This window comes from Scyliorhinus canicula, chromosome 16, assembly GCF_902713615.1.
Source record: "Scyliorhinus canicula chromosome 16, sScyCan1.1, whole genome shotgun sequence".
In the NCBI taxonomy this organism is placed as follows: Eukaryota; Metazoa; Chordata; class Chondrichthyes; order Carcharhiniformes; family Scyliorhinidae; genus Scyliorhinus; species Scyliorhinus canicula.
This window is the reverse complement of record NC_052161.1, coordinates 144,831,402-144,853,826: the sequence shown is the minus strand read 5'-3', so window position 1 is coordinate 144,853,826 and position 22,425 is coordinate 144,831,402. Positions and strand designations below refer to the sequence as shown.

General features: G+C 45.6%; 1 protein-coding gene across 2 annotated transcripts in view; it reads right to left on the bottom strand.

Moving 5' to 3' along the window:
* Positions 1-22,071, bottom strand: part of LOC119979585 (ATP-dependent RNA helicase DDX19A) — an 81,874-nt gene extending 59,803 nt beyond the window's left edge. Inside the window, exons 1-2 of one of the 2 annotated variants that reach the window (XM_038822042.1) lie at positions 21,980-22,071; positions 9,011-9,127 (exon numbers count right to left, since the gene is read on the bottom strand). Coding sequence is in view for 1 of the 2 variants with exons in the window: in XM_038822041.1 (XP_038677969.1) it covers positions 9,011-9,127; positions 10,117-10,243 (244 nt within the window). In the remaining variant the exon portion in view is untranslated. Of the gene's footprint in view, positions 1-9,010; positions 9,128-10,116; positions 10,277-21,979 lie in introns of those variants that run through there. The other variant, XM_038822041.1, reaches the window with a different exon arrangement.
* Positions 22,072-22,425: the final 354 nt, after the last annotated feature.

The following is a 22,425-nucleotide window of genomic DNA, read 5'->3' as shown; positions in this document are numbered from 1 at the left end:
GGACAGGAATCAGATGATTGCCTTGTTCCATGACGGACACGGGCATCAGGGAATTGATGCAACAACGAGGCACCTCAGGCAACTCTGTTGGTGGCCTAATCTCAGGACTGATGTCACACACTACATTGAGAATTGCCTGATTTGTGCTCAGAATAACCCGGAGCGGTATTCTAAGAAAGCACAACTTCGGCATACTCGCCCAGTTAACGGCCCTTGGACAAACCTCCAGATCGATTTTATAGGTCCATTGCCCCCTTGTTGGAATGGCTATAAATACGTTCTGGTGGTCATCGACACCTTTACCAAATGGGTAGAGGCATTTCCCTCACGAACAAACACAGCTAAGACAGCTGCAAAGATCCTGACCCACCACATCTTCACGAGATGGGGTTTACCCCGAAGTATCGATTCGGACCAGGGATCTCACTTTACAGGACGGGTCATGAGGAACGTCCTGACAATATTCGGTATAAAACAAAACTTCCATATTGCGTATCATCCACAGTCCAGCGGGATTGTGGAGCGCATGAATCGGACCCTAAAAACGACCCTCAGGAAAATGGTTCAAGAGAATAATTCCACATGGGATTCAGTGCTCCCCTTTGCACTTATGTTCATAAGGAACACTGTCTCCACATCTACAGGATACACACCACACACACTCATGACCGGACGCCCTATGAAAGGTACAGAATTCCTTTTAGGACTGGACATGACAAGCCCCGAAGTGACGGCCCTCACACATGAAAAGGCAGTTAAAGATCTAGTTGAGACTGTGAGGTCTGCACAGCTCGCAGCCGCAGTCCAGCTAGGGAAACGCCGACAGCAACGTACTGCCTGTTTCAATAAGACCGTCCACACCACAGAATTCCAGGTTGGGCAACAGGTAATGTTATCTGTTTATAACCCCAGCAGTTTTTTGGCTCCAAAATATTCCGGTCCCTACTCAATTTCGGACAAAATTAGCCCCTCCGTTTACAGGATAAAGTATCCTAATGGGAAGACCGCGTGGTTCCATATAAACCAGTTAAAGGCAAATGGAACACAGGCCAACCATGCTCACCATGTCCTGCTGGATGCAGCAGAACACTTCACCCCGCCCACCAGAAACACTTTTCCACCATCCCCCTCACAGACCAGTTCATCCACGGACTCGCCCACGACTCCGCCCACAGACCACTACAGACCACGCCCCGACACGCCCACAAGCTGCCACAGCAGAGACAGCAGGACTGACACTGACTCTGAAGACAGCGACAGCACACAGCCATACAGCCCACACTGCACCAACTACGACCCCGACTCCAGTGACCCCATGGAAGTCACTTACCTCAAATATCCAGAACCACCACCCGACCCCGACTACCCCGACAACACACTCGACACTACACAATGGCACAGGGACAATTCCTACAGACTTGTCCGCAATGACGAGAGTGACCCCCGGTCACACAATTCCAAAATAGCATGCCTGATCCACACAAGGGTGTGGGATCCGGGAGAGCAGGACGACGCAATGTCTGACTCCCGACACGGCAACCCCTTTGTGACCCTGTTCACAGAGGCAGAATCAAAGTGAGGTGTCCAGATGATGTAAGATAGGAATCGTTTGAGGGAAACGATGTCCTTTCTGATGGAACCTGCACGTATGTTTGTCTTCGTTTTATGTTTGTTTGTTTTCAGGAATGTAAATGTTTCAGTTGGAGGATGGACATCTTCTTTTCAGCTGAAAAGATTGTGACCACCTCACATACACAATAGTTTGTCTGCCGAAACTTTTGAGAACTTCGGTTTGATTGGAGATCTTTTCCAAAGTTGTAAGGCCACACGCCAAATAGCTTGTCTGCAGATATCTCTGAGAACTTCAGTGATGTCCTCAGTTGGAGCATCTTGGCTCCCTTGGTTTTTTTAGGTGCCCCTCTATTCGGCGAAATAGAGGCTGCAAGTCATGGTAAACACATTCGTACCCGTTTTTTTCCAGGTTACTCAGGCAGTGGACAAACGGCACTGAGGACCCGCCCTGTCTGAGAACCAACCCTTGGTCAGCCAAGCTCGGGTATGGCACAGCACGCCCTACCCGGGGATCCCATCCAACTCGTACCCGTCGCGGCCCATACGCAACTCATTCGGATGTTTGTTTCAAAGTTTGTTTTCATTTTACGTTAGGTAGCCCTTCGGCCGCCATCCCACATGCTATTTACATCCGGAAACATTCGGATGGTAAATCAGCAAAGCCTGCGAGACGGCTCGCAGAAGGAAGGATTGTTAGGTGTATGCTGGTCTTTAAATTCGCTTTTTGAAAAAAAATGAGGGGAGTCACAGGGTGTGACTTAGCCAGTCATTTTAAAGGGTCAATTGGGTTTTAAAAGACAGATGCACTAACAAGTAAAGGTCTTAAACTGTGTATTGACAGATACTGTGCTTGATCCCAAAGGTTTCAAAGGACGAGACAGAGGTCGAAGCCAGGATTGTCAATACCGGAGGAAGAAGGAAGAGAAAGAAGAAGAACAACAAAAGATGATGGAAGCCCACTTATTACTGTTTAATGTCATATGTATATGTGTGGAAACAAGACACGTTTCCCCCACAACCCCCACCGTAAATGTTTCAATTACAGCAAACCCCCAGTGCTCAGCTCTGATCAGCGAGGTTCAGACCTGGTGTACTAAATTCATGACGTGGTACTCCATGTCCTATATAATCGAATCACTGTTGGTGATCGCGATCCTCATCATACTAGTGCAGACCCTCAGGTTGAGGAAATGGAAGAGGAGAGCCTCTCGTTCCAGCACCTCACCCATCTATAGAGTCCAATCCCCCATCTTCGGATTCCACCAAACCCCTCAACCCCTCACTGATTACAACACTCTGTAAATAAAAATTCAGCCATGTATTATATTGTTCCATACTCGACTGCCGAGTTGGGAAGTGTGATGTTGTGGTATGAATGGTTAAGGTTTTAGAGTGATTAAATGTTTAAGTTAAGGTTAAGGTTAATAGTGATAGGTAGAGGTTCCCAGTTGTAGTAATGCATGTCCCTTTGACATAGGGCCAAGTAGAGATGTTAGTTAAAAAAAAAATTTTCTTCTTCCCATAGTTTAAGAATAGAGTAGAACAGGAACTGGCAAGAGGTCAGAACACAAGGAAGGCAAAGTACATAGGTGATCCTTCACAATAGTATGATTGTGAGGATCACAAGGAGGGAATGTAGCCATGCTGGCCACGCAAAATGGACACTGAGCCAAACTAAAATGGAAGACAGCAGGGAAAGCCTGTTTAGTGAGAACAGACAGCCTGCTCTCAACTAATTAGCATTTTGCAAGCAGCAAACCAGTTTTCTGGCCAGGTGCAGATCTCCAAGCCAAAGGTGTTAATGGCAAAGCGCTTAACATCCTGATGAGGCGGCCCAGATCCAGGCACACACAATGGCAACATTTCCATCTCAATGTAGCACTTAATTGGTGGAGCAGACAGGATGGCACCAGAGTAACGAATATCGAAACCACCCCCCAACATCGAGGGAAGCCCCGCATTGGAGGATTTCGAAGGTAGCCGTTTGGAAACGTTCCAATCGGTACCGAAAGGTAGAGCCCGCCTAGAAGGGGGCAAGGACATTAGAGAGGGGTATAAAAGCAAATTCCCCACAGAGCCCGGTCTGTTAAACTCGTGCTCCGGCTCTGACTGACATCTTGCATCCTGACTCCAGCCGTCGAGCACCAGCCGCCGAAACCGTAAGTTCAACGCTCGCTACGCGATCCAAGCCCACTAGACTCCCAAGTACCAGAACGCTTGCTGAAGGCTGCAGTACAAGACCAGGGCGAAGGCCTCGTTCTCTGACCTTGCCTGTTCCTGTTAGATAAGTATTCTGTTCACTTAAAGTTTAGTTATAGCTTAGTCTCTTAGTGTGTGTGTGAGTATTTATTATAACTGTATAATAAATATTGATCGTTTGAACTTTACTAATCGGTGTATCGTCTTTATTACTTTGAACTTGACCTTGGAATACTTGTGACGTTGCCTATACGGCAACTGGCAACTCCAGAGCTAAATAATTACATAGAACAGAGCCTAGTAGTGTTAAGCACACGTCGAACTCGGAGGCGTGTTAATACACTCCAATAAACGCGTTTTACGCCCACAGTAAAACGTGCAACACAGTACACATAGATACATATATAGAAGATAGGAGCAGGAGGTCTTTTGGCCCTTTGAGCCTGCTCTGCCATTCATAGAACATGACAGAGCAGTACAGGCCCTTCGGCCCTCGATGTTGCGCCGACCTGTGAAACCCCTCTAAAGCCCATCTACACTATTCCCTTATCATCCATATGTCTATCCAATGACCATTTGAATGCCCTTAGTGTTGGCAAGTCCACTACTGTTGCAGGCAGGGCATTCCACGCCCTTACTACTCTCTGAGTAAAGAACCTACCTTTGACATCTGTCCTATATCTATCTCCCCTCAATTTAAAGCTATGTCCCCTCGTGCTAGACATCACCATCCGAGGAAAAAGGCTCTCACTGACCACCCTATCTAATCCTCTGATCATCTTGTATGCCTCAATTAAGTCACCTCTTAACCTTCTTCTGTCTAGTGAAAACAGCCTCAAGTCCCTCAGCCTTCCCTCATAAGATCTTCCCTCCATACCAGGCAACATTCTCGTAAATCTCCTCTGCACCCTTTCCAATGCTTTCACATCCTTCCTATAATGCGGCGACCAGAATTGCACGCAATACTCCAAATGCGGCCGCACCAGAGTTTTGTACAGCTGCAACATAACCTCGTGGCTCCGAAACTCAATTCCTCTACCAATAAAAGCTAACACACCGTACGCCTTCTTAACAACCCTCTGAACCTGGGTGGCAACTTTCAGGGATCTATGTACATGGACACTCAGATCTCTCTGCTCATCCCGATCATGGCTGATCATCCAACTCAATAGCCTAATCCTGCTTTCTCCCCATAGCCTTTGATCCCATTCGCCCCAAGTGCTGTATCCAGCCGCCTCTTGAATATATTCAAAGTTTTAGCATCAACTACTTCCGGTGGGAATGAATTCCACAGGCTCACCACACTTTGGGTGAAGAAATGTCTCCTCACCTCTGTCCGAAATGGTTTACCCTGAATCTTCAGACTGTGACCCCTGGTTCTGGACACACCCATCATTGGTAACATCTTCCTTGCATCTACCCTGTCTAGCCCTGTTAGAATTTTATAAGTCTCTATGAGATCCATCCACTCATTCTTCTGAACTCCAGCGAGACCAATCCCAACCTAGTCAATCTCTCCTCATACGTCAGTCCCGCCATCCCTGGAATCTGTCTGGTAAACCTTCGCCGCACTCCCTCAAGAGCAAGAACATCCTTCCTCAGAGAAGGAGACCAAAACTGCGCACAATACTCCAGGTGTGGCCTCACCAAGGCCCTGTATAACTACAGAAACACATCCCTGCTTCTATGCTCGAAACCTCTCACAATGAAGGCCAACATACCATTAGCCTTCTTTACCGCCTGCTGCACCTGCATGCTTACCTTCAGCGATTGGTGCACACGGACACCCAGGTCCCGCTGCGCACACTCCCAATTTACAACCATTCAGGTAGTAATCTGTGTTCCTGTTTTTGCTTCCACAGTGAATAATCTCATACTTATCTAAATTATACTGCATCTGCCATTGATTTGCCCACTCGCCCAACTTGTCCACATCATGCCATAGGATCCCTGCATCCTCGTCACAATTCACCCTCTCACCTAACTTGGTATCATCTGCAAACTTTGAGATGTTACATTTTGTTCCCTCATCCAAATCATTAATATATATTGTGAATATCTGGGGTCCCAGCACCGATCCCTGTGGTACCCCATTAGCTACTGCCTGCCAATTTGAAAAGGACCCATTAATCCCTACTCTTTGTTTTCTATCTGCCAACCAGTTTTCTATCCAACTCAGTACATTTCCCCCAATCCCATGCGCTTTAATTTTGCACAATAATCTCTAATGCGGGACTTTGTCAAACACCTTCCGAAAGTTCAAATATACCATATCGTATGGTCCCCCCTTGTTAACTGTACTGGTTACATCTTCAAAGAATTCCAACAGATTTGTCAAGCATGATTTTCCCTTCGTCCATGCTGACTCTGACTGATCCTGCCACTGCTTTCTAAATATTCCGCTATAAAGTCCTTGATAATGGATTCAAGCATTTTCCCCACTATCGATGTGGTTTACTGATAGGCTTCCTGGTCTATAATTTCCTGCTTTCTCTCTATCTCCTTGTTTGAATATCGGAGTGACGTGAGCTACCCTCCAATCTGCAGGGACAGTTCTAGAGTCTATAGAATCCCGGAAGATGATCACCAATGCATCCACTATTTCCAGAGCCACCTCCTTAAGCACTCTGGGATGCAGATTCTCATGCCCTGGGGATTTTTACACCTTCAATCCCATCAATTTTTCCAACACCATTTCTCCACTAATGTTGATCTCTCAGTTCTTCCCTCTCTCTAAACCTTTCATTCTCCAACATTTTTGGGATCTGATTTGTGTCCTCTTTGAATACGACCGAACCAAAGTATGTATTCAATTGCTCAGCCATTTCTTTGTCCCTTATTATGCATTCCCCTGTTTCTGTCTGTAGGGGGCCTACATTTCTCTTTACCAATCTCTTTCTCTTCACATATCTGTAGAAACTCTTTGTGTCAGTCTTTATGTTCCTGCAAGCTTCCTTTCGTACTGTACTTTCCCCTTCTTAATTAATCCCTTTGTCCTTCTTTGCTGAATTCTAAACTGCTCCCAATCCTCAGACCTATTATTTTTCTTGGCCAATCTGTATGCTTTTTCCTTGGATCGGATACTATTTCTAATTTCCTTTGTAACCGTTTCAAAATATTAAGTCCTGTTCAAACTGAATAAATTATTTGTGAATTGAAAAAAAAAAGAAAATCAAGGTTCCCTTTATACAATGTACAAGTATATTGTATTGTTTACAATGGCCCAGGTTTTGCGACAGCTAGAACTGAAGTCAGCATTATGGTGGAGATCAGATTCTTGGCATCCACAGAATATTTGAAATGAGCACCCAGAAATGTTTTGGCAATACATTAAGAGTAAGAAGATAACTAAAGAAACATTTTGGAGGTGAAGAATGTGAGTATGGTTCTTAATGAATATTTTATGTCTGTCTTCACAAAGAGGGTGATAATGCAGACATTATAGCTGAGGAGTATAAAGTAATGGATGTGATAAATTTAGGCAGAGAGCAAGTATTAAGAGGATTAGCATTCTTGAAAGTACATAGATCACTCGGCCACATAAAATGCACCCCGGGCTGTTAAAAGGAGACAGAGAGGAAGTAGCAGAGAGTCTAGCTTATCGTTTTTTTCAATCCTCACTGAATGCCGATGAGGGACAGGAGGATTGGAGGTTTGCTCATTGTGTACCTTTGTTTAAAAATTAAGCAAGGGATTGATAGAATAATTACAGGCCTAATCAGAGTGGGCAAATAATTGGAATCAATTCTGAGGGGCAGGATAAACTGTCACTTAGAATGGAATGGATTAATCAAGGACAGTCAGCATGGTCTTGTTAAAAGGTCACGTTTGAATAATTTGATTTAATTTTTTGCGAAAGTAAGAGGAGTGGATGTGAAGGGTCTATTTACTTTAGCAGAGAGGTCAGTGACTAGGGGGTATAGATTTAAAGTGATTGGTAGGAAGATTAGAGGACAGATGAAGAAAAGCATTTCCACCCAGAGGGTGGTTATGGTCTGGAACTCATTGCCTGAAAGGGTAATAGAGTCAGAAACCCTCAACTATTTTAAAAGGAGTCTGGATATGCACATCAAGTGCCGTAATCTGCAGGGCTGTGGACCAAATGTGTGACTCATTTTTCTGCCAGACCAGACATGATGGTCAAGGGGCCTCTTTCTGGACCATAAACATTCTGATTCTAAGGAAATAAAAATACATCAAATATGACTCGGCTATGCCAAAAAGTACTTTCACAGCTGGAGGGTGGAAGGCCAAAACCAAATTAAATAAGAAAAATGTTACAAGAAATTTAGCAAACGTGAACCAAATATAACAACATTCTTTTCAATGTAAGAAGAGAAAGCTATTCGGCCCCTCAAACTTGTTCTCCCATTTAATAAGATCTTGGCTAATCTGAGAGTAACCTTAAAATTTGCATCCTGCCTACCCCTGATAATCTATCACTGCCCCCTTGCTTACCAAGAATCTTTCCACATCTGCATTCACATCTTTCCTCAAGGTGACCAATATGGAATACAATATTCCAGATGTGGTTTCACTAGTGCTCTGTTCAACTGATTCACTCGAGGAAGGAGTTTGAAACAAACATGTTGGACTTCAACCAGGTGTTGTAAGACTTCTTACTGTACTCACCCCAGTCCAACGCCGGCATCTCCACGTCACAATTGAAGCAAAACATAGAACAGAGTACAGCACAGAACCTCGCTACCTTTGTAACAGTTCCCCTCACAATAAACAAAACTATTCCATTAACTTTCCCAATTACTTGCTGAACCTACATACTAGTTTTTTGTGATACATGCACAAGGGTCCCCAGATCCCTCTGCACCTGAGCTCTGCAATCTCTCACCATTTAGGTGATATGCTTTTTTTTTATTACTCCTGCCAAAATGACAATTTCACATTTACCCATATCATGCTCCATTTGCTGGATCTTTACCCATTCACATAACCTATTGATATATTTTTGTAGCCTCCTTATGTCCCCATTGCAATTTAATACCAAAAACAGCAAGAAATTTGAAGGGAAAAAAGCCTGAATGAAACCAATAGCCCTGGCTGTAAGGCAAAAGGTGCACTGTGTGACCCAGGTACTAGTTATTATACAAAAACTCTTACTGGCAATGAGTTCAAAGTGTGTGTTCCAGTCATGTGTACAGAGTTGAGTACTGCTCAACTATCAAGTTCACAAAATAAACTTTACATATAATTTTGCTTTAAAATTTATGTTAAACTATACCTTTATCGTCATCATCTTGTTTGACTTCCAGATTATCGCCACTTTTGTCAAGTTTAGCGGTTTTATCGGATTTATCGGTTTTGTCCAGTTTTTCAGATTGATCCTGCTTTACTATTGCTGAAAGAGAATGAATTAGTAAAATAAAGAAAAGCTTTCAAACTGACTGCACATGCTCTGTTCATGATGATTCAGACAACCCTACTAAACGGAGGTAGAAAGCTACATTTTCAAGAACAAATTGACATGTTGGAAACCATTGGTATAATTGATACGGTCACCCCATTTTCTGCTCCTCTTACGCACCCCAACCAGTCTCCTACTCAGCTCGAATCCACGCACCCCAACCAGTCTCCTACTCAGCTCGAATCCACGCACCCCAACCAGTCTCCTACTCAGCTCGACTCCACGCACCCCGACCAGTCTCCTACTCAGCTCGAATCCACGCACCCAAACCAGTCTCCTACTCAGCTCAACTCCGAGCATTCCAACCAGTCGCCTACTCAGCTCGACTCCACACACCCCAACCAGTCTCCTACTCAGCTCGACTCCATTCTCTCAAGTCCAACCGTGACTTAGTTATAAGAACATAAGAACTAGGAGCAGGAGTCGGCCATCTGACCCCTCGAGCCTGCTCCGCCATTCAACGAGATCATGGCTGATCTTTTGTGGACTCAGCTCCACTTTCCGGCCCAAACACCATAACCCTTAATCCCTTTATTCTTCAAAAAACTATCTATCTTTACCTTAAAAACATGTAATGAAGGAGCCTCAACTGCTTCACTGGGCAAGGAATTCCATAGATTCACAACCCTTTGGGTGAAGAAGTTCCTCCTAAACTCAGTCCTAAATCTACTTCCCCTTATTTTGAGGCTATGCCCCCTAGTTCTGCTGTCACCCGCCAGTGGAAACAACCTGCCCGCATCTATCCTATCTATTCCCTTCATAATTTTAAATGTTTCTATAAGATCCCCCCTCATCCTTCTAAATTCCAACGAGTACAGTCCCAGTCTACTCAACCTCTCCTCATAATCCAACCCCTTCAGCTCTGGGATTAACCTATCAAACCTGCTGACAACAGTGGTGCTGTTGTTGTCTGTTATACTGACCTTTATATTGCAGAGGCTGAGCACCAACTCTCACACACTTACTCCTCCCTTCCCCAGGACCATGACCCCGCCATCGAACATAAGAACGAGAAGCAGGAGTAGGCCGCCTGGCTCGAGCCTGCGCCATTCAAGAAGATCATGACTGGTCTTTTTGTGGACTCAGCACCACTTATCCGCCTGCTCACCCAATTATCCCCACTCTTTGCTTTGTCAGTTAACCAGTCCTCTATCTTTGCTAATACATTACCCATAATGCCATGCGCCTTTATCTTATGCCATCAAGCCATTGTTTCCTGGAATGTCACTGACCTCATTGCCTCTCGAGATCTGACACCCACAGCCTCCAACATCAATCCCCCAACCCTGCACAGCCCACTTCTACCTCCTCCCCAAAATCCACAACACAGACCATAAGACATAGGAGCAGAATTAGGCCACTTGGCCCATCGAGTCTGCTCCACCATTCAAACATGGCTGATATTTTTCTCAACCCCATGGCAGACCCGTCATTTCAGTATGTTCCTGCCCCACTGAATTCATTTTTCCCTATTTTGATTTCTGTTCTCACTCCCCTTGTCCAGTCCCTTTCCACCTAGATTCACAATTTCTCTGATGTCCGAACTAATAAATTCCAATTTCCCTGGCCCTAACCACCTCCTCGCACATTGCACATTCAATTTCTCTACACCTCCAACCCCCACCAGGATGATCTGAGGCTCTCCACTTCTTCTTCGAGCAGAGGCCCAAACAATCACCGTCCACCACAACTCTCCTCTACCGGCTGAACTTGTTCTCTCACTCAATAATTTCTCCTTTAACTTAGCTCACTTCCTGCAAATGTTCTGGTATGCCTCTCTTGTGGGAACCATGAATTGGTTTTTGGAGCAGGCAAGGACCTGGATTAGGGGTTTGCCCCTGTCCACACTGAGCTCTGGCTTTGTAACTCTGATAAAGTAATTTTTTTAAATCAAAAGGTGCGGCTGTAGGTACCCACAGGGGCCCTAGTTATGCCTGTCATTTCATGGGATGTGCGGAACACTCCTTGTTCCAGTTCTAATGAGGCCCCTTCCCACAAGATTTTTTCCATTACATCGATGACTATCGGCGACACTTCATGCTCTCTTCCGGAGCTGGAAAAATGTATAGAGTTTGCATCCAAATCTCCACCCCTCTTTGACCTTCACACGGTCCACCTCCCTTTCCCGCCCTCTCTGACGACAGACTGACCACCAATATTCATTACAAATCTACAGACTCCAACAGCTACCTCAACTACAGCTTCTCTCACCCCACTCCCTGAAAAGACTCCATCACATTTTCTCTGACTCCTTTACATCTGTTCTGATAATGCCATCTTCGAAAATAGCGCTTCGATCATGTCTGCCTTTTTCCTCAACCAACTTGCCCCCCCCCCCCCACCCTGTGGTTGACAAGGCACATAACTGTGTCTGACCCATCTTGTGCACCTCGGCCCTCACCCCTTCCCCCACCTCCCAGAACTATGACACGATAAGACCGTAAGACATAGGAGCAGAATTAGGCATTCATAGAACATTACAGCGCAGTACAGGCCCTTCGACCCTCGGTGTTGCGCGTCCTGTGAAATCCCTCTAAAGTCCCTCTACACTATTCCCTTATCGTCCATATGCCTATCCAATGACAATTTGAATGCGTTTAGTGTTGGCGAGTCCACTACTGTTCCAGGCAGGGCATTCCACGCCCTTACTACTCTCTGAGTAAAGAACCTACCTCTGACATCTGTTCTATATCTATCTCCCCTCAATTTAAAACTATGTCCCCTCGTGCTGGACATCACCATCCGAGGAAAAAGGCTCTCAATGTCCACCCTATCTAATCCTCTGTTCATCTTGCATGCCTCAATTAAGTCACCTCTTAACCTTCTTCTCTCTAAACAGCCTCAAGTCCTTCAGCCTTTCCTCATAAGATCTTCCCTCCATACCAGGCAACATTCTTGTAAATCTCCTCTGTACCCTTTCCAATGCTTCCACATCCTTCCTATAATGTGGCGACCAGAACTGCACGCAATACTCCAAATGCGGCCGCACAAGAGTTTTGTACAACTGCAACATGACCTCAAGGCTCCGAAACTCAATTCCTCTACCAATAAAAGCTAATACACCGTACGCCTTCTTAACAACCCTCTCAACCTGGGTGGCAATTTTTAGGGATCTATGGACATGGACACCAAGATCTCTCTGCTCATCCACACTACCAAGAATATTACCATTAGCCCAGTACTCTGTCTTCCTGTTATTCCTTCCAAAATGAATCACCTCACACTTTTCTGCATTAAACTCCATTTGCCACCTGTCAGCCCAGCTCTGCAGCTTATCTATGTCCCTCTGTAACTTGCAACATCCTTCTGCACTGTCCACAACTCCACCGACTTTAGTGTCATCTGCAAATTTACTCACCCATCCTTCTACGCCCTCCTCCAGGTCTTTTTATAAAAATGACAAACAACAGCGGCCCCAAAACAGATCCTTGTGGTACACCACTAGTAACTGGACACCAGTCAGAACATTTCCCATCAACCACCACCCTCTGTCTTCTATCAGCTAGCCAATTTCTGATCCAAACTGCTAAATCACCCTGAATCCCATGCCTCTGTATTTTCTGCAATAGCCTACCGTGGGGAACCTTATTAAACGCTTTACTGAAATCCATATACACCACATCAACTGCTTTACCCTCATCCACCTGTTTGGTCACCTTTTCGAAGAACTCAATGAGGTTTGTGAGGCACGACCTACCCTTCACAAAACCATGTCGACTATCTCTAATCAAATTATTCCTTTCCAGATGATTATACATCCTATCTCTTATAAACCTTTCCAAGACTTTTCCCACAACAGAAGGTCTATAGTTACCGGGGTTATCTCTACTCCCCTTCTTGAACAAGGGGACAACATTTGCTATCCTCCAGTCTTCTGGCACTATTCCTGTCGAGAAAGATGACTTAAAGATCAAAGCCAAAGGCTCAGCAATCTCCTCCCTAGCTTCCCAGAGAATCCTAGGATAAATCCATCCGGCCCAGGGGACTTATCTATTTCCACACTTTCCAGAATCGTTAACACCTCCTCCTTATGAACCTCAAGCCCTTCTAGTCTGTTCCGTCATTCAATCATGGCTGATATTTTTCTCATCCCCATTCTCCTGCCTTCTCCCCATAACCCCATATGAAAAATGAAATGAAAATTGCTTATTGTCACGAGTAGGCTTCAATGAAGTTACTGTGAAAAGCCCCTAGTCGCCACATTCCGGCGCCTGTTCGGGGAGGCTGTTACGGGAATCGAACCGTGCTGCTGGCCTGCCTTGGTCTGCTTTCAAAGCCAGCGATTTAGCCCAGTGTTTAGGATTTAGCCATATCCCCTTATTAATCAAGAACCTATCTATCTCTGTCTTAAAGACACTCAGTGATTTGGCCTCCACAGCCTTCTGCGGCAAAGAGTTACACAGATTCACCACCCTCTGGCTGAAGAAATTCCTCCTCATCTCTGTTTTAAAGATTGTCCCTTTAATCTGAAATTGTGTCCTCTAGCTCTAGTTTTTTCTACAAGTTAAAACATCCTCTCCACATCCACTCTATCCAGGCCACGCAGTATCCTGTAAGTTTCAATAAGATCCCCCCTCATCCTTCTAAACTCCAACGGGTACAGACCCAGAGTCCTCAACCGTTCCTCATACGATAACCTCTTCATTCCAGGGATCATTCTTGTAAAACTACTCTGTAGTTTTCCAAAATCAGCACATTCTTCCTTACAGGGCCCAAAATTGCTCACAATATTATAAATGGGGTCTGTCGAGAGCCTTACACAGCCTCAGAACTACATCCTTGGTCTTGTATTCCAGCCCTCTAGACATGAATGCAAACATTGCATTTGCCTTCCTAACTGCCGACTGAACCTGCACATTAACCTTAAGAGAATCGTGAACAAGGACTCCCAAGTCCCTTTGTGCTTCTGATTTCCTAAGCATTTTCCCATTTAAAAAATAGTCCATGCTTCCACTTCTCCTTCCAAAGTGCATAACCTCACTTTTCCACATTGTATTCCATCTGCCACTTCTTTACCCACTCTCCTAGCCTGTCCAAGTCCTTCTGCAGCCTGCCTGCTTCCTCAATGCTACCTGCCCCTCCACAGATCTTTGTATCATCTGCAAACTTAGCAACAGTGCCTTCAGTTCCTTCTCCCAGATCATTAATGTATATTGTGAAAAGTTGTGGTCCCAGCACAGACCCCTGATGCACACCACTAGTCACCGGCTGCCATCCTGAAAAAGGCCCCTTTATCCCCACTCTCTGCCTTCTGCGAGTCAGCCAATCCTCTATCCATGCCAGGATCTTACCCTTAACACCATAGGCTCTTAACGTATTTAATAGTCTCCTATGCAGCACCTTGTCAAAGACCTTCTGGAAATCTAAATAAATCACGTCCACTGGTTCTCCATTGTCTAACTTCCTTATTACTTTCTCAAAGAACTCTAACAGATTTGTCAGACATGACCTCCCCTTGACAAAGCCGTGCTGCCGCAGTCCTATTTTATCATCTACTTCTAAGTACTCTGCGATCTCATCTTTAATAATGGACTCTAAAATCTTACCAATGACCAAAGTCAGGCTAACCGGCCTATAATTTCCCCTTTTCTGCCTCCCTCCCTTCTTAAACAGTGGTGTTACAACAGCCACTTTCCAGTCCTCTGGGACCCTTCCTGCCTCCACAATCTCCTCAGCTATCTCCTTTAGAACCCTGTGGTGTAGTCCATCCGGTCCAGGTGCCTTATCCACCCTCAGACCTTTCAGTTTCCCCAGAACTTAGTAATGGTCACTGCACTCACCTCTGCCCCCTGGTTCTCCTGCATCCCACTGGTGTTTTCCACCATGAAGACTGATGCAAAGTAACTATTCAGTTTGTCTGCCATTTCTTTGTTTCCAATTATTACTTCTCCAGCCACATTTTCCAGTGGTCCAATGTCTATTTTTGCCTCTCTTACCTCTTATATATTGAACAAAAACTCTTCCGATCTTCCTTTATATTACTAGCTAGCTTGCACTCATACTTCATCTTCTCCCCCCTTATTGCTTTTTTAGTTGTCCTTTGCTCGCTTTTAAAGGCTTCCCAATAATCCTCGCCACTTGGTATGCTTTTTCTTTAGCTTTTATGATGTCCTTGACTTCCCTTGTCAGCCATGGATGCCGCGTCCTCCCCTTAGCATGTTTCCTCCTCGTTGGGATGAGTTTCTGTTGTGCCTCCCAAATAACCCCCAAAAACTCCTGCCATTGATGTTCCCCTGTCTTCCCTGCTAGTCTCCTTTTCCAATCAACTCTGGTCAGCTCCTCCCTCATGTCTTTGTAGTTACCCTTATTTAATTGTAATACCGTTATATCTGATTCCAGCTTCACCCTCTCAAACTGCAGGGTAAATTCTATCATATTGTGGTCACTACTCCCTAAGGATTCCTTCACCCTTAAGTTCCCTAATTAAGTCTGCCTCATTATACATTACCAAATCCAGAATTACCTGTTTCGTAGTAGGCTCTACCACAAGCTGCTCCAAAAAGACATCTCTTAAACATTCCACAAATTCCTTTTTTTGGGATCCACTACCAACCCCACCCCCTTTGCCCATCTGCCTGTTCTTTCGATAGGACATATATCCTTGGATATTTAGATCCCAGCCCTGATCCCCTTGCAGCCACGTCTCTGTGATGCCCACAACATCATACCGACCAATTTCAATGTGCGCAACAATCTCATTTACCTTGTTCTGTATACTGTGCGCATTTAGGTACAACACCCTCAATCCTGCATTGACACCCTCCCTTCTCACACTTGTCACATTATTTGCTCTGCCTGAGGGGTGATGTTGTTCTTTTATTTTGGTTCTCTATTTCCTCTTCAGTTATTACACCTTCTAAGCTCACATTCTGGTTCCCACCCCCCTGCCATACTAGTTTAAATCCTCCCGAGTGAAGTTAGCAAACCTCCCAGCCAGGATATCAATGCCCCTCCGGTTTAGATGCAACACGTCCTGCTTGTACAGGTCCCACCTGCCCCAGAAGAGATCCCAATGGTGCAAAAATCTGAAACTCTCCATCCTACACCATCGGTTTTGCCACGCGATTAACTGCATGATCCTCCTATTTCTAGCCTCATTGGAATGTGGCACAGGGAGGAATCCTGAGTTTACAACCCTACAGGTCCTGCTTTCTAGCTTCCTGCCTAACTCCCTGAACTCCTTCTGCAGGACCGCTTCACTCTTCCTGCCTGTGTCGTTAGTATCTATGTAAACTACGACCTCCGGCTGTTCACCCTCCCCTTCAGGATGTCCTGTGTTCGTTCAGAGACACCCTCGACCCTTGCACCAGGGAGTCAACATACCATCCTGAAGTCTCTTTCACGTCCACAGAAGCACCTATCTATGCTCTTGACTATAGAGTCCCCTATAATTATCACTCTCTTGCACTTTGCCCTCCCCCGCTGAGCAACAAAGCCAATTGTGGTGCCACTGTTCTGGCTGCTGTTGTTTTCCCATGTTAGGCTCACCCCCTCAACAGTATCCAAAATGATATACCCATTAGAGAGGGGGAGAACCACAGAGGATTTCTGCGCTGGCTGCTTGCTCTTTCTAGTGGTCACCCACCTGTCTACCTGCACCTTGGGTGTGACCACGTCTCTATAACTCCTATCTATGACGCTTTCCACCACCTATAATCTCCTAAGTGCATCCAACTGCTGCTCCAACCGAACCACACAGTCTGTGAGGAGCTGCCATTGGTTCCACTTGCTGCAGATGTAGTCGACCGGGAGGCTGGAAGCATGACAGATCTGCCACTTCTCACAGTTGGAGCACTGCACCCCGCTGAGTGACATTTAAGCACCAGTTAATTCATTTAAAAATAACTATGACCAGATTGAGAAGGGAAATTCGGCTGTGGTGGAGATGGTTTGCAGTTTCAAATTCCTTGGGGTGCACATCTCCAAAAATCTGTCCTGGTCCACCCACATCAACGCTTCCACCAAGAAAGCACAACAGCGTCTATACTTCCTCAGGAAACTAAGTAAATTTGGCATGTCCATATTAACCCTTACCAACTTTTACAGATGCACCACAGAAAGCATCCTATCTGGCTGTATCACAGCCTGGTATGGCAACTGCTTGGCCCAGGACTGCTAGAAACTTCAGAGTCCTGAATACCGCTCTGTCCATCACACGAACCTGCCTCCCATCCATTGACTCTATCTACACCTCCTGCTGCCTGGGGAAAGCGGGCAGCATAATCAAAGACCCCTCCCACCCGGCTTACTCACTCTTCCAACTTCTTCCATCAGGCAGGAGATACAGAAGTCTGAGAACACGGACGAACAGACTCATAAACAGCTTCTTCTCCGCTGTTACCAGACTCCTAAATGACCCTCTTATGGACTGACCTCATTAACACTACACCCTGTATGCTTTATCCATGCCAGTGCTTATATAGTTACATTGTATGCCTTGTGTTGCCCTATTATGTATTTTCTTTTATTCCCTTTTCTTCCCATGTACTTAATGATCTGTTGAGCTGCTCACAGAAAAATACTTTTCACTGTACCTCGGTACACGTGACAATAAACAAATCCAATCCAATCCAAATCCTCTCTCCAAGGGCCCAAACATTCCATATGGCATAGGAGCGGAGGTAAAATAGACAACAGCCTGAGTCTTAGGCCCAATATAAAATTGAACATGAAATGAAATGAATGAAAATCGCTTATTGTCACAAGTAGGCTTCAATGAAGTTACTGTGAAAAGCTCCTCGTTGCCACATTCCGGCGCCTGTTCAGGGAGGCTAGTACGGGAATTGAACCGTGCTGTTGGCCTGCCTTGGTCTGCTTTAAAAGCCAGCTATTTAGCCCAGTGCACTAAATCAGCCCCTGCATGCTAAATGAAGAAATGGAACATTTTAAACCAAACCACATTCAGGTCAGGGCTGACCTGATGCGAATTGAATTTGGCTGAGTTTGAACACAGACTGCCAGGACATGTCTGGACCTGCCCTGTCACTCATACAGTAGGAGATAATCGGTCCTATTCAACGGGATCGATTGTTTTGGGTTGCCCAGTTAGAGCTAGACATTCTGGCACCCAGCTTTGCCACCATTACCAGATATGGAGGGAGGTTACATGCAAACAGTACACCTAGAAATGGACCCCCAGGGTTGGGTTCCTGGTGTCCTATAGAGTTGCAATCGGCAACACCATTGGGTATTATGACCCCACCCCAAGACCCATTGGCTGAGGGCCAGATAATGTTTTGGAAAGGCACAAAAAGGGGGATAAAAATCAACCAGCAGGACCCACCCCAGCAAAGACTCGGCATGGAGGTAGCAGAGAAAATTGGACAACTGATCAGAGACGGAAGATAGCAACGTGCAAGATGCACCTTCGTGGACAAAGGCCCTAAGACAACTGCGACTTAGAGAATTGGACCCGCAGCTCGATCGAGTTCATTGGCATGGGGAGTATTAAGAATCTTGGGATTATTATTTGGAATAATTTAAGGGGAGGGGTGACTGTTTTACTGTGTTTAATAATAAATTTAGTTGAATCATAAACTCTTATTTGTCCTTTGCTAAACTCGCAAAGAAAGGCACCTGGGTAAAACATTTGATTAATAAACAGGTCGAAGTGTCCGAGCTTTTTCAGACAACAGAACAGATGAAGGGCATTCAGCCCATCAAGTCTGCTCTGCTATTCAATAAGATCATGAATGATCTGATATGATAATCCTCAACTCTACTTTCCCACCTTATTCCCATAATCCTTTATTCCCTTACTGAGAGGGTCTAACCATCGCCCATTGACATTCAATGGCAATACAATTGCTGAATCCCCCCACTATCAACATCCTGGGAGTTACCGCTGATCAGAAACTGAACTGGACCCAGCCACATTAATACTGTGCCTACCAGGCCAGGTCAAAGGCTAGGAATCCTGCGGCGAGTAACTCACCTCCTGTACCTCCTGTACCTCCCCCCCCCCCCCCCCACCCCCCCCCACCCACCCACCCACCATCTACGAGGCACAAGTCAGGAGTTTGATGGAATACTCTCCACTTGCCTGGATGAGTGCAGCTCCAACAACAGTCAAAAAGCTCAACACCATGCAGGACAAAGCAGCGCACATGATTGTTTCTCCTTCCATAAACATTCAAACCCTCCACCACCAACGGACTGTGGCAGCCGTGTGCACCATCTACAAGATTCACTGCAGGAACTCACCAAAGTCCCTTAAGCACCATCTTCAAAACCCACAACCACTACCATCTAGAAGGACAGGAGCAGCAGATACCTGGGAACCCCACCACCTGGAGGTTCCCCTCCAAGTCACTCACCACCCTGTCTTGGAAATATATCGCCGTTCCTTCACTGTTGCTGGGGCAAAATCCTGGAACTCCCTCCCTAGCAGCACAGTGGATGTACCTACACCTCAAGACTGCAGCGGTTCAAGAAGGCAGCTTATCACCACTTTCTGAAGGGCAACTTAGGGATGGGCAAGAAATGCTGGCCCACAGCGACGTCCACATCCTGCAAATTATTTTTTTTTTAAGTTAAGAATCTGTCTATCTAAACCTTGAACATACTTAAAGATCCAGCCAAGTAGCCCTCTGCATTAAAGAATTTCACACCATCACCACCCTCAGAAAGAAGAAATTCCTCCTCATCTCTGTCTTAAATGGACAACCCCTAACTCTGAGATTCTACCCTCTGGTCCTGGACTCTCCCACAAGAGACTATCTCTCAGCATCTACTCTGTCAAGCCCCCTGAGAATCCTGTATGTCTCAATAAGGTTGCCTCTCATTCTTCTAAACTCCCATGAGTACAGTCCCAACCTACTCAATCTCTCCTCACAAGAAATTCCCCCCATACCAAGTATGAACCTTCTCTGGATTACCTCTAATGGCAGTATATCTTTCCCTGGAGAAGTGATCAAAACTGTTCACATTATTCCACGTGAAATAAAATATTCTCTTTGAAATAAAGGCCAACATTCCTTTTGCCTGCTGAACCGGAATGCCAACTTTTGCCCCCAAATCCCTCTGTACCGCAGCTTTCTCCATTTAAATAATATTCAGCTCCTTTATTCTTCCTACCAAAGGGCATAACCTCAAATTTTCCGACATTATATCCCATCTGTCCACTCACTTAACCTCGCCATATCCCTCTGTAGCGTCGTTGTATCATTCTCACCACTTGTCGTCCCACCTATGTGTCATCGGCAAACTCAGCAATGGTACATTCACTTCACTCGACTAAGTCATTAATATAGATTGTAAATAATTAACCTTGTCACTCTCCGTGACAGTTTGCTCAAGAACCTCAGTCTCTCTCCCAGAGTTTCATATCTACCACCTCATTATCTTGGGTGAAGACATATGAAATATTCATTCAACACGCAACAATGTCCTCTGGCTCCACCTACATATTTCCTCCATGGTGCCTAATAGACCCTACTCTTTCCCTGGTTATGCTCTTCCCATTGATATACTTGTAGAATATCTTGGGATTCTCCCTATTTTACCACCCAGAGCTTTCTCATTAGCCCTTATTGCTCTTCTAACTGCTTTCTTATGCTCCATACTCCACTTTCTGTACTCTACTAATGACTCTGTTGATTTGCTCCCCTTGCACTTGCTAAAAGTCTCTTTTCCTTCTCATTGTATCTTGAATGTCTCTGACCATCCATGGTTCTCTGGGCTCATTACTCCTTCCTATCACCCTAGAGAGAACATGTTGGCCTGTATCATCCCCATTTCCGTTTTGAACACCGCCCTGTTCTTCTGTAAATTTTCCCACAAGTAATTCTCTCCAGTCTATCTTGGCCAGATCCTACCTTATTTTACTAAATTCCACTCTCCCCCAATCCAAAACCTTTTTTTTGCAACTTGTCTATTTCTTGTCCATAATAAAACTTGTGCTGGTTGTGCTATGTTGTGGTCACTACAGTATCACCAAAATGCTCACCCACCAACACATCAATCATCTGTCAGGTTTAATTCCCCAGAATTAGGCCCAGCACTGCCCCTTGTTGGATCCTCTGCATGTTGAGCTAAAAGGTTCCCCTGTATACATTTTAAGAACTCCACTCCATTTGAGCCCTTAACACAGTGACTATCCCAATTAATGTTGGGAAATTTGAAATCACCTAATACAATTACCCTATTATTTTTACACACCTGTGCAAATTTCCCACTGACTATCTGGGGGTCTTATCTTATTAAGTAGCCTTTTGTAGGGAACCTTATCGAATGCTTTTTGGAATATCTTTGTGTATTACTTCTATTTGTTCCCCATTATCAATCCTGCAGCATTTCACTAACATCTCCGTCACTTTGGTCTACTGTATTTGCTGATCCCGAAGTGGTCTCCACCACATTGGTAAGACTAAATTCAGACTGAGTGCCTGCTTTTCAGAAAACTTTGCTCTGTCCACAAGCTGATGCACCGGGGGCGGGGGGGGGGGGGGGGGATAAAGGTTAGTTTATCTATCCTCAGTTTTCGCTGTTCTATTTAATGGCCCACATTGTAATACTTGGGAATCACACAAATCACAACACAATTCTCTGGGCTTAGTTGGAAAACTGGATTGCGATAAATCTAGGTGCAGTATTCTTATGTATGTTTTCATAGTCTTATTTTCATTATGAAGCAATTATAATGTAAAAAGTAAAAACCAACCCAAACAATGTGATCCGATTTAAAAGATTTAGAATGACTTGTGTGTCTAAAGAAACTGACATTAAATAATCGAGAGATAATATGTGGGGTTAGATTATAAAAAATTAGCAAAAAAACAATCAGACCTTCCTTAGTTTCAGCATCTGGTCGATCTTCCTTCAGTTTGAGGTTTCCCAGCTGCAAAAAAGGACATTTTCACTGAGGGCAGAAAGATGGGGACGGGGAGGGGGGAGAAGGGGACTGGGATGGGGGGGGGGAGAAGGGGACACGGGGGGGCTGGGGGAGGGGACACGGGGGGGTGTGGGGGAGGGGACACGGGGGGGTGTGGGGGAAGGGGACACGGGGGGGTGTGGGGGAGGGGACACGGGGGGGTGTGGGGGAGGGGACACGGGGGGGTGTGGGGAGGGGACACGGGGGGGTGTGGGGGAGGGGACACGGGGGGTTGTGGGGGAGGGGACAACGGGGGGTGTGGGGGAGGGGACACGGGGGGTTGGGGGAGGGGACACGGGGGGGGTGGGGATGGGACACGGGGGGGGAGGGGGACACGGGGGGGAGGGGACACGGGGGGGTG